The following is a 12,965-nucleotide window of genomic DNA, read 5'->3' on the forward strand; positions in this document are numbered from 1 at the left end:
GAGACACTTTTCCAGCCCAAGACAATTTAGGAAGTTTGTAGGAGAGGTCTGTGACACCAGTGTGGGTGCTGACCCTAAGGGCAAGCAATGGTAACACCAGTGTAAGGCACTGGAGGTGGCTGCAACAAGAGTAGAAACAGCAACAGCAGGAGTAGCACCTGCGGGAATGCTCAGCCCAGAGGTGGTTAAGGGCACTGGACAACTGGTCAAAAAGAGATTACAGGGTACCCTGAGCTGACACTGGGTGCAGGTTACAAAGGAGCAGGGGTCCTGGCCCCACTAGCAGGAATGCTAGGGCTTGTGGCTGTAGAGGAATGGGGTTCTTCCTGGGTAAAGACCAGAGAGCAGACCAGGAGAGCAGCAACCACACCTCTCCCAGGACAATACCACCTAGGAAACACTGAAAACTTGCAGATCCCCAGAACTAGCTCTGAAAACAGCAACACAAAAAGCTTAAAGCTTGGAATAGTGCTTCCCCATCACCAGGTGAGAAGAGCCCAACTTTAACATAAAGTTCAAGGTCAAGAAATAGGCTAGAAACATGAGCAAATAATAACAGATAAAGAACTTCACCATAAAAAGCTACTACAGTAACAGAAAAAACTGAGACACGATCTCAGAAGACAATAATATGAAACTAGCTACAAGCAAAGCCTCAAAGAAAAATACTAATTGGAACCAAGAACAGCAAGAATTCCTGGAAGAGTTAAAAAAAAAAAGGAGAGATAAACAGTAGAGGGAAAATTGAGAAAAGAAATGAGTGACGCTAAAAAAATTGTGAAAAGAGAATTAGCAGGTTGGTAAAAGAGGCACAAAAAAATACTGAAGAAAATGACATCTTAAAAAAAACAGAATTGGCTGAATGCTAAAAGAGGCACAAAAACTCACTGAAGAAAAGAACTCCTTAAAAAGTAGAATTGGATAAATGGAAAAAGAGGTACAAAAGCTTACTGAAGAAAATAATTCGTTAAAAATCAGAATTGGCAAGTGGAAGCTGGTAACTCCATGAGATATCAAGAAACAATAAAACAAAGTCAAAAGAATGAAAAAATAGAAGAAAATGTGAAATATCTAATTAGAAAAACAACTGACCTGGAAAATAAGACTGAGGAAAGATAACTTAAGAATTATTGGACTGCCTGAAAGCCATGATAAAAAAAAAAAAAAGAGCCTAGACATTAAGAAATTATAAATAAAAATGGCCCCAGTGTCTTACATCCAAAGGACAAAACAGCAATGGAAAGAAGCTACCAATCACCTCCTGAAAGAAATCCCAAAATGAAAACTTTAAGGAATATTATAGCCAAATTCCAGAGCTCCTAGGTAAGGAAAAATATTGTAAGCAACCAGAAAGAAATCATTCAAATATGATGGTCACAGTCAGGATAACACAAGATTTAGCAGTTTCTACATTAAAAGATTAAAGGGCTTTGAATACAATATTGTAAAAGATAAAGGAGCTAGGATTACAACCAAGAATCACCTATCCAGCAAAACTGAGAATAATCCTTCGGGTGGGGGGGAGAATGGACATTTAATGAAATAGAGGACTTCCAAGTATTCCTGTTTTAAAAACAAACAAACAAAAAACACAGCTGAACAGAAAATTTGATGTTCAGACTCAAGAGAAATATAAAAAGGTAAACATGAAAGAGGAATCATAAGGGACTCAATAAAGTTAAACTGTTTATTCCTGTATGGGAAGATGGCACATGTAACTCCTAAGAACTTTATCATTATTAGGGTAGAGGGAATATACATAGATAGAAAGCATGGGTGTGAGTTGATTATGCTAGGATGATCTAAAAAATAAATGGATGGGTGAGAAAGAGGGATTCCCTGGGTGAAGGGAAAAGGGAGAGGAAGAATGGGAAAATTTTTGTCATGTAAGAGGCACTCAAGGAAGAAATTTTACAGTGGAAAGGGAAAAGGAGGTGTGTGGGAGGGAGGTAGTAGGCAATGCTTGAACCTCATTCTCACTGGAATTGATTCAAAGGAAGAATACACACACACACACACACACACACACACACACACACATGCATGCATGCACATGCGCACACTCAGTTGGGTATAGAAATCTATCTTCTCCAACAGGGGAAGTAGAAGGAAAAGAGGAAAAGAGAAAAGGGTGTCAGTGATAAAAGGGAGGGTGGATTAAGGGAAGAAGTGGTCAGAAGCAAAACGAACTTTTGAGGAGGGACAGGGTAAAAAAAGGGAAAAGGATAAACAGAAGAAAATGGAATGGAGGCAAGTACACAGTTAATAATCATAACTATGAATGTGAATGGGATGAACTCAGCCATGAAACAGAAGCAGAGAGCAGAATGAATTAGAAACGAGAATCCTATAATATGTTGTTTACAAGAAACATACTTGAAACAGAAAGACACACACAGAGTCAAAATAAGGGACTGAGGCAAAATCTATTATGCTTCAGTTGAGGGTTAAAAAAAAAGGCAGAGGTAGCAATCATAACCTCAAAGTAAAAGCAAAAATATACCTAATTAAAAAATAATCAGGGAAACTACATTTTGCTTAAAGGTACCATAGACAATGAAACAATATATAAAAAAGTTTTTACAACAAGTTTCTCTGCAAAAAGGCCTCATTTCTCAAAAATATAGGGAACTAAGTCAAATTTTTAAAACATAAGAGCCATTTCCTCAACTGATAAATGGTCAAAGGATACAAACAGGCACTTTTCAAAAGAAATCAAAGCTATCAGCTCTTTTTGTGGTGGCAAAGAATTGGAAATTGAGGGGATGCCCATCAATTGGGGAATGGCTGAATAAGTTGTGGTATACGAATGTAATGGAATACTACTGTGCTATAAGAAATGATGAGCAGGCAGATTTCAGAAAAACCTGGAAGGATCTATATGATCTGATGCTGAGTGAAGTGACCAGAACCAGGAGAACATTGTACACAGTAACAACCACACTGTACGATGACTGACTTTGATAGACTTAGCTCTTCTCAGCAATGCAATGATCTAAGACAACTCCAAAAGACTCATGATGGAAAATGCCATCCACATCCAGAAAAAGAACCACGGAGTCTGAATGCAGATGGAAGCATACTATTTGCTCTCCTTTTCTCTAATTGTTTTATTTCTTCTTTCTCGTGGTTCCTCCCATTAGTTCTAATTCTTCTATACATGATGATTAATGTGAAAATATGCTTAATATGAATGTATAAGTAGAGCTTATATCAGATCACATGCTGTCTTGGGGAGGGGGGAGAAGGATGGAGAGAAAATTTAAAACTCAAAATCTTATGGAAGTGAATGTTGAAAACTAAAAATAAATAAATTGTTAAAAAAAAAGAAATCAAAGCTACCTATAGTCATATGAAAAATGCTGAAAATCACCACTGATTAAAGAAATACAAATTAAAACAATTCTGAGGTACCATCTCATACCTATTAGATTGGCTAATGTGACAAAAAAAGGTAACAAATACTGGAGAGGGGATGTATAAAAATAGGAACTGCTGGTAGTGTTGTGAACTGGTCCAACCATACCCAAGAACAATATGGAACTATGCCCAAGGGGCAATAAAACTGTGCATACCCTTTGACCCAGCAATATCACTACTAGGTCTGTAACCCAAAGAAATCAAAGAAAAAGGATAAAGATGTATATGTACAAAAATATTTATAGCAGCTCTTTTTGTGGTGGGAAAGAATTGGAAATTGAAGGGATGCCCATCAATTGGGGAATGGCTGAACAAGTTGTGCTATATGACTGTGGGATACTTTGCTGTTGTTGTTCAGTCATTTTAATTGTGTTCAACTCTTCATAATCCCATTTGAGGTTTTCTTGGCAAAGATACTGAAGCGGTTTACCATTTCTTTCTTTAGCTCATTTTACAGATGAGGAACTGAGGCAAACAGGGTTAAGTGAGTTGCCCAGCTAGTAAGTGTCTGAGGCCAGATTTGAATTCAGGAAGATGAATCTTCCTGACTCCACTGTGCCACCTAGTGGCCCGTTTTCATGTCCAACTCTGTGGCTCCATTTGGGGTTTTCTTGGCAAAGATATTGAAGTAGTTTGCTAATTCCTTCTCCAGCTTATTTTACAGATGAAGAAACTGAGGCAAACAGGGTTAAGTGACTTGTCTCGGGTCACCCAGCTGGTGTCTGAGGCTGGATTTGAACTCAGGAAGAGGAGTCTTCCTGACTCCAGGCCCAGCACTTTATCCAATGTACCACCTAGCTGCCCCAATGGAATATTATTGTGCTGTAAGAAAAAATGACCAGGATGGTTTTAAAAAAATAAAACCTGGGAAGATTTATATGAATTGATGCAAAGCGAAGTGAGTAGAACCAGATCATTTTACACACTGACAGAAATCAACCGTGAAAGATTTAGTTACTCTGGTCAATTCTATGATCCAAGACAATTCTGAAGGACTTGTGATAAAAACAAATGCTATCTACCCTCAGAGAGAGCATACAGATGAACTCTGAGTATAAACCGAAGTACAATTTTTTTCACTCTTTTTCTTGCCTTTTTTTTTTGGCAACACGGCTAACAGGGAAATGTTTTATATGATATCACATGTATAACTGATATATTGCTTGCCTTCAATGGATGGGGGAGGGGCTTGAGGGAGAGTATGGAACTCAAAAATTTTTTTAAAAGAATACTAAAAATAAATAACTTTTTTTAAGAAAAAGTAAACAGAGGGCAAAGAGCATGAAGTAACTTGTCCAAGGTCACACGGCCATTTTCATATTTGTGGAGGTGAGATTTAAACTCTTCCTAATCCCTAACAAGATGGCTTTAAAAATGTAATCTATTGCTACTACAGTTTTTCAAACAGAAAAGTCTAAGAAGAGCGTGTCCTTTTCTGAACAGGTGGGTTGGCGCACCTACTATAAGTCCCGGTGTTACTACGAGATTGTGTTCCATCTTCTATGCCTCAAGATTGACCACGTTAAAGAGTCCATTTGAAGAATTTTCTGCGTACTACAGTTCAGGTTTTTTTCCCCCACCAAAAAGAAAACTACATGAAAGAAAAAAAAGTAATGTCATATATAATTTAATATTCTGATTCACAAGTCACAATATTATTCCATTACGGCAAATAGAAATTTAAATCATTCAAAATGTCTCTCATTGGAGAACAAATTACCATTTTGCTAGGAGAAGAAATCAGTCTTCAGAAGAGGCCATTCATAATAAATTGCAATCTTCTCAAACCAAGAATGTGGGTCATCTTGGCACTTTTCCCACTGCAGTGCTAAGTGATATGCTAAGTGTTAGAGCAAAATGTCCTCAGAAAGGGAGTCAGAGCATCACAAGAGGCATATTTATAGAATCTGAACTTTATATTGAGGACTTTAGAGCTCATCCATCCTCATGTTATAAAGATACTGAGGCTTGGGATCATGAAGTGGCTGACCCACAATTCCGCTGCAGGACAATCTGATGAAATGTCTGATTGGCAGCTTGTTGGGTTTGGCATTCTCTGTCCCCATCCCAACTAAACCTTTACTGGTGGAGATGTACAGTGGACTTGTGTTGCTCAATGTCTAGTGGCTAGAAATATCAAATTACCAACATTTATAACAATGTGTATACGTAATGCTTTGTTTTTAAGCAGGTGGCTGCAAAAAGAGCAAGACCATATTTGGAAAAATATTTGACCAAGTCTAACCACGTACTTGTAAAAAAAAAAAATCTTACTTTTATTGATCATCTTTTTTTTCCTGTATTTCCTTCATTTCAGAATATGTCCCTTCCCTCTCTCTTCCCCAGGTAACCCTTCCTTGCAACAAACATTTTAAAAAAGAAAAAACACAATTCTGCAAAATCAACCAACACATCAACTGTTTCTGATAATATATGCAATATTCCACCACATCCACAATCCCTTCCACACATACACACACATGGGCAAAGAGGGAAGGGAAGTGCATTTTCTCACTTCTTCTCTGGCCTATTTCCTAAAAACAGAGTACCTAGTAGATCACGAGCTCTCTAATGTGCTGGAATATCCTTTTCCAGAGCCAAGGGCCCACGCTTACATGCTCAGACCTTTATGAACTTATTCACAAATCCAAGAGGAGCTACAGTTCTCTATGTGATTCTTGAAGGGGGCTTGGATAGCATGACTGTATCCTGGTAGTCCAGTAAGGCATGGCCTAATTGTGGTGACACTGGTGTGAATACCTAGGAGATAGTGTGGGACAACAGACATTGGGAGATGCCTCTCAGTATCTAGGGAGGCGTTATACTTTTCTGTGAGTTTTATCTCGGTCATAACTACAAGAGCTCACATTTACAGGCCTTTTAAGGTTTGCCAAGTACTTTACATACATTATCTCATTGGTTCCGTCTTTACCTTGATAGTCAGTTGTGAGTGTCAAATAAGAGTGCATGTGAAAACATTCTGAAAATTGTCACGTGCCATACAAACATTAAGATTATTTCCAACTTTATTACAAAAGCAGAGCAACAGACCAGGAAGTTACTTAGTAAGATACTTTGAGAACAAAGTGGTGTAGAAGCTACTCTGCTGGGAACCTTGGTTCAAACCCTGTTTCTGATATTAGCTGGGTGACCACAGCCAAGTTGTTTAATATCAGAACCTGTTTCTTCATCTTTAAGATGGGTAGCACCAAACCTTAAGAGTTATGACTAGATTGAGTTGATGTAGTTCTGCTTTGCAAACTTTAAAATATTATATGAGCCAGTTACATGAAAGTAATTTAAGATGGAAACAAATGAAAATGTAACAATCTTTGAAGAGAATGCCAGGAGAGTAATTCAGTATTACTATCAACTGAATTTCTCTGCAACAAGTCAACAGAATTAAGTTATCCAGATCATAAAGGAAAGTGGTACTACAACAGAAGTAGTGATTCTCAGAGAGCCATCAATGGGAAGTAACTACATCTAAAGCCTGATACTGTTCCTGAAGAAAGGAGACTTATGTAGTAGCAATACCTACTTTGTTTTTTCATCCTTGTGGAAACAGTACTGACCAAGGCAAAGGCAAAAAATTAGCTTTTCACCTCTGCACTGTTACCCTATTAGAAAGCTCTTCTGGATGCTGCCACTAAACTGGTCAAAAGAAATGCTGACAGGGTTACATGGACAGCTTTGCTGAGGCCTGCAAGAAACAACCAAAAGGGGGCTGTGTGGACTAAGCAGTAGTGACAGCTCATGAGGGTGGATTCTTTGGACAGGGAGGGGAGTCAGGGAGGTAACTAGCAAAGAGGCTGTGTCTCCTCCCCAGCAGGTCCCAGATATGTATATCCAGGGAAGAGAGACAGGAGAAGTCTCAGATGACCAGATGGGCTCCGGACACTCCAGAGGAAGAACAGAGACACCAGCAGGACGGAGTGAATGTTTGTTTAAGCTGGCCTTTGAATCTTCGAGAACATTAAAAGGGAGCAGTACTTTGAGATTTGAATAAAGTGATGTCCCTTCATTTATAAATGTGCTGCTTTGCGCACATCTGTGAAGGGGAGCCATTTTCTGTTGGGATAGAATCAATGCTACATGATTTTTCTTTTGGAACATCAGATTTTATGCATCAGAAACAACTTGCCTTTTCTAGTCCATGTTCAAATACTTTAACTGCTGAAAGCTGCTGGAAAGCATATGTACAAGAAAAATCTAAAAGCAGTCTCCAGCCTGGCTCACGGTTGGGTTAGCCACTCCTTAGCACATCAGGCGGTCAATCAATTAATAACTTACTCTACTAGAATATGGTAAACTAAGAAGAATACGAAAGCAAACTCTGCAGGTTAAATTCAGACCATTTATTTGTAAACAGGATAACCCCAGCACACGGCCACACTGGCTGTCACATGCTCTCAATTCCACATCAACTATTCAAAAGAAGCCTTTAAAAAGTTACATGGAACTAATAAGTTATGGTTTCTTTCACAAATTGTATTCAACAAGCACTAAGAGTAAATAACAGTATCCTAGGTAGTCTGTTATTGCTTATAGACACTGCAGCTTTGGATCCATTGAAATGACCCATGAAATGTGCCTGAGATATCAAGCTGTACTGCTAGATCAACTCAGAAACTGGGTAAAAGGCCGGAGGACAGACGGACAGACAGAACCGTTTCCGGCACAACACGCAAGCCACCTTCCAGAAATTAAAAAATAGACCTTCCTCATAAAAATTATTTGATACTGTTAAATTCCATCCAATTTTTAAAAAAAGTTAAAATTGCATCCATAGTACTTCATTTTCTACATAAAAGTTTTACCCAGTGGATTTTAATGGACTGTTATCAGGGTATGTTTGTACAATCCAGCCCATTTCATATCTACTTTATATCTGCGGCTTGGTAATAACCTGCATATTCCATAAATACATATAACCAGAAGGGAATAATAAACACATAAACCTCCTGATGGATGACAAAAGCCTTCAGAAAGTCAGGTCCTGAAGACAAAGGGTAAAAAAACCGTTATAGCACCGCTCATCTGCAAGTAGAAATGGGGCCAAGTGTTCAAAGGCAGCCTCCATGTTTGTGATTATACTTAGTCTTGCCCCAGTTTGTATGCCCCCAATTTTAGATTTGAAAAATGGCAAGTATAAAAACTTAGATGTGAAAAGTTGTGACTTTACACAAGGAAGCCATGTCACATTAAAACTGAGGTGACTGGCTGTTCTGAGAATTCAGCTTGTTACAACTGGCTCCAGGTTTTGACAGCCTAATGTCACAGATACCAGCATATGGAATCAGCACATCTCCACAATTTCATTTGAAGTAAGTTTTGAAAATGGCAAATATTTTTAAAAGCAGATGAATCTACTAAATTAACTTTATCTGGAAAAAAAAAGACAGAAGCTCAGGGATAAAAGCCTCAGTTATTTCACTTCAGTTACTTTCTATTTATTTTTAAAGTAATTTATCAACATTTTAAGGCATTAATTTATCAACATAATAAGACTACTAACAATTAAAGCATTTTAGAAAATCCATGTTGTTAAAAATAATCTGGGGTTTTATTTTCCACAATGACTCCAAAACTATGTGGCTCTGATACCGCCTCCTCACCCTTCTGAGCCACATGGGAACAGGATTCTGCTGTTCACCGACCTTGTGTACTCCTTTCTGTTCGGTGCTGCAAGTCCAGGAGGCCAGCTCAGACGCAGTGTGCAGCTGGGCATGCTTTGACGACGTCACTTGAGTTTGGGAGAATGTGTCAGGCACTCCTTCAGGGGACCCTACCTGTGCTTGTTAAACTAAGGTAGCAGTGTGTGAATGGGAAGAAGTAAAAGTGATGAATGCCACACAGACCACTCAGAAACAAGAGGAACTGCAATTAAAGAAAATCATTTTAACTAGAAAGAAAATGGCCACACAGTAATCCTGAGAAAATTCAATACGGGATAAAATTGATGAAAGGAATAATGTTTTTGGAACCATAAATAAATGGGATGGACTAGGGCTTCCAGCCATTCTACTAATTTGAATATAAAATGTGTTCACATTTATAAAAAGATTAAAACCATGCCTACACATTCAATGATTTCACCAGTAAAAGAAAAAAGGTATTTTCTTGTCCATTATCTGTCAAATTTTGTATTCACCATTGATCTTATTAAACAAACCAGTAGAAAGCATCTTTTTTTTTAGGATCAATTTTCTTCTTAAAAGGTGTTACCCAACATTGTCACCTTTCAAAAAGTTTTGAAGCCTTCTTTATCAAGTTAGGGAACTTTTTACAGAAAAGGCTTATTAATGTATTTTTTTTCCCTGACAAATGAGTATTTAACAGAGTTAGAGAAGGAGCATTCTATGGGAATAGTTTTAACATTTTAAGAAATGTTATGTTGGGGGGTGTCTATTAGTAATTAAAAGGAAGTTTAAATATTTTAATAGGTATGTAACATTCTAAAAATATACTACATCTACAAGACTTTAATATTTTAATTAGTTTTGATTTTTAATACTCTACATAATGCCATTTGACTGCAATGCTTTTTCTAATCGTCTGTCTCTAATACAGTATGAATCTTCAATGAACCAGAAACTCCTAAAATGGGCCAGATTGTCTCCCTAACACGAACACTGTGTTCATTCTGAACCCTGCTGAAGACATGAGAAAGCTGATCCATTTGCATTTTTCCCATTGGCTGGGTTCTTCAGAGTTTTGCAGCCATGAAATTTATGTGTGGTTTCACGAGAGGAAACAGTGGCAGGCCCCGCTTGAATTCCGTCATGTTTTCAATAACTTCTGGCTGCAGTTGTGGGTAAAAAGAAACAATTTTTAGTACCTTTAACTGAAGAGGTAGATTGGAAACAACAGGGTAATATTGTTCTCTTGTACACACAACAGTTAGGACCTCAGATTCTCAAAACTGCTAATACAACAGGCCTGATTTCTCCCTCCATAGTGGATGGAGGATAATGGGGATTTCTACATAAACCTAGGGTAATTAAGCTAGGGCTGCTTTCGGCAAGACAGACCTTAGTATTCCTTGCCCTCCGACTCTGGGAGTGCCCACATGGAGAGACTACAGGAAGGCCCCCCTCTGGTGCACTGAGGAGGAGAGCTTAGCACAGTCAATGCCAACTTCTCAAAAGAGTAGCTGGTCCTCATTGCACAGGAACCATGGCTGAGCTGAGTTCCTCCCTCATCAGGCTGAAAAGAGAGAACACTTCAAACCCCTAGGAGCCATGAAATGGGAGAAGGAACATCCAAACCTCTGGGCTGGGCCAATGAAGGAAGTGGAGCCCGAAGAATTGAAATTCTAACAACACCCTGGGATCCCAAGCCTCAGTCACAGGCCACATAAAATAACAAGTCCTTCCTTCTTGGGATAATCATCTAAACACAATATTTTCAGTAAAGATTTAGCTTTCTTACTTGGGGTAAGGCTGGTGCTTGTGTCAAATTTACATCATTTTGACATGGAAACTCTCCAACAACAGGACCTACAAGATAAGAAGAGTTATGTATCACACAGGTCTTTTTACTGGCATACCCAGAGCAATCCCCCCCCCCCCCAAAAATCCATCAAGTTTCTAATATAAAATGCAATTAAATGTATAGTTTGCTGCAGTTTCTTTTTAAACAAAATCACAATATAACTATAATAACTTCAAGACATGTTGCAAAAAATGTTGCCTTAAAATACAATAAAAATGCTTTAGTTTTTGATGTCAAAAACCAGTTTCTGCAATAGGTCTTCTCTGTTCCTTTCCTACTCAGCTAAATGCTCACCCTCTTACCAGACCTGGGTAGGAGCACCCAAGGTACGTTGGAGCAGTAACCCTCAGGCCTCACCCTTTGATTTTCTTGTGATGGTGAAGGCCACAACACTGGCATCTTTCAGGATTAGCCACTGAACTGCTTCAAGTAGATAATTAGGAAGCTGCATGGTCAAATGCCTTTAAGAAGACTTCTCACAACCAAAGTATTACAACAAACAAAACAAATAGCTTCCAGCAGTAACAAATTACTCACTGAAAGCTTTAAACTTGTGCCTTATTTTCTGTAAGGCTCCAAGAAATGCTCATTTGCGTGGTTAGTAAAGAAAATCTCTGTTGCCAAGTGTGAACGATATTAGAGCTTCCCCAAGATGAGAAATGAAACTGGGAACACACCTTTAGGGAAACAATTTGGAATGAATACGGAGAAATAAACTACATGGATGGAGAAGACAGAAATATCTATCCAATGGAAAACTCCATACTTTTTACCATGGTTTAATGTCAAGCCATAAATGAGTATGAGTCTACAAGCTTAGAGCCTGAAGGAGAAAATAAATCTTGCAGTACACAAAGCAGGCACCTGATAATCTTCATGGAGTAAATTTTAGTGAGTCAGAATTTTAACGAAATTTATCAAGACAATCCAAGAGCAACGATGCTGCACTTTTCCAGGGTTCACTGACATGGGATACATCTTCACTAGGGGGCTTGTTGAATAGTGGCCTACTCATTTTTGGGGAGAAAGCTGTCAAAAACCTGTGTATAAGACTGTCTTACACTAATTACGTCCCAACTGTTAAAGCCACTTTTTTGATTACAGAAAAAATTATATTCCTGGGAAGCAAAATCGAGACATTCATAATCTACATGTATGAGTCTCTTTTCTATCAAATCCATTCTAACAGTCTCAAAGCCCCAGATACTCCCAGTCCTCCTTCCACTCCTGGGCTTTGGGCAACCATCCAACCCCCCAAACCACCCGCCTGGCGTTCAGCGTAGATGAAATACAAAATAATTGAAGGTTACTGGTGCTTTTTTAAAAATGTAAGTAAAACACAGAGTAGATATGGTACTTACAGGAGTCCATTTCCCTGGCAAGAACGTGAACAGATACCTTGTGCCTCCTGGGGGCATCTACAGCCAACATTTCCTGCAGAGAAAAGGCAGAGTCAGCCATTCACTCTGATAGAGTAAACGGGAGGGGCTTTACCTGTATGAATAAGAAAATCAACTGGTTCCAAGACAAGGTTAGTACCAATCCTGGAAAACTACTTCAATAGTGTAATAATGTAAGCTAGGAGGAAAGTATGTAGTCTTGATTACAGTGAAGCAGAGACCAAATTATAAAAAAAGGAGAAAAATACTTCTACTATACAACGCATTTTAGCAACATTCTAACATTTTGCCATAAAGGCAAAAGATGAGACTTGAGCAAAGGGAGAAGTGATACTTTATTTTTTATTATTATTATTATTTTTTTGGTTAGGCAATCGGGTTAAGTGATTTGCCCAAGGTCACACAGCTAGTAAGTGTTATGTGTCTGAGGCTGGATTTGAACTCCTGAATTCAGGGCCGGTGCTCTAGAGAAGTGATACTTTAAACATGGCAACTGTTTGACTGTATATATTCCTTCCCTTCTATACCAAAAATAATTTTATACTATAGTAATGAATGGTTTGGTTGTTTGGACAGAAAGGAAACAATAAATATAAAAAGGTCAATTGTAGTATTCAGTGAATATGCTCTTCTCTTACGTTTGGTAGT

General features: G+C 38.4%; 1 protein-coding gene across 2 annotated transcripts in view; it reads right to left on the minus strand.

The window, feature by feature from the left end:
- Positions 1–7,763: 7,763 nt before the first annotated feature.
- Positions 7,764–12,965, minus strand: part of IDE (insulin degrading enzyme) — a 111,235-nt gene continuing 106,033 nt past the window's right edge. For both annotated transcript variants that reach the window (XM_027839809.1, XM_027839810.1), the window contains exons 23-25: positions 12,279–12,351; positions 10,855–10,922; positions 7,764–10,225 (exon numbers count right to left, since the gene is read on the minus strand). In XM_027839809.1, the coding sequence (XP_027695610.1) occupies positions 10,130–10,225; positions 10,855–10,922; positions 12,279–12,351 (237 nt within the window). In that variant the 3' untranslated portion in view covers positions 7,764–10,129. The remainder of the gene's footprint in view (positions 10,226–10,854; positions 10,923–12,278; positions 12,352–12,965) is intronic.

Source organism: Vombatus ursinus, unplaced genomic scaffold (assembly GCF_900497805.2).
Source record: "Vombatus ursinus unplaced genomic scaffold, bare-nosed wombat genome assembly UNPS02014833.1, whole genome shotgun sequence".
Lineage (NCBI taxonomy): Eukaryota > Metazoa > Chordata > Mammalia > Diprotodontia > Vombatidae > Vombatus > Vombatus ursinus.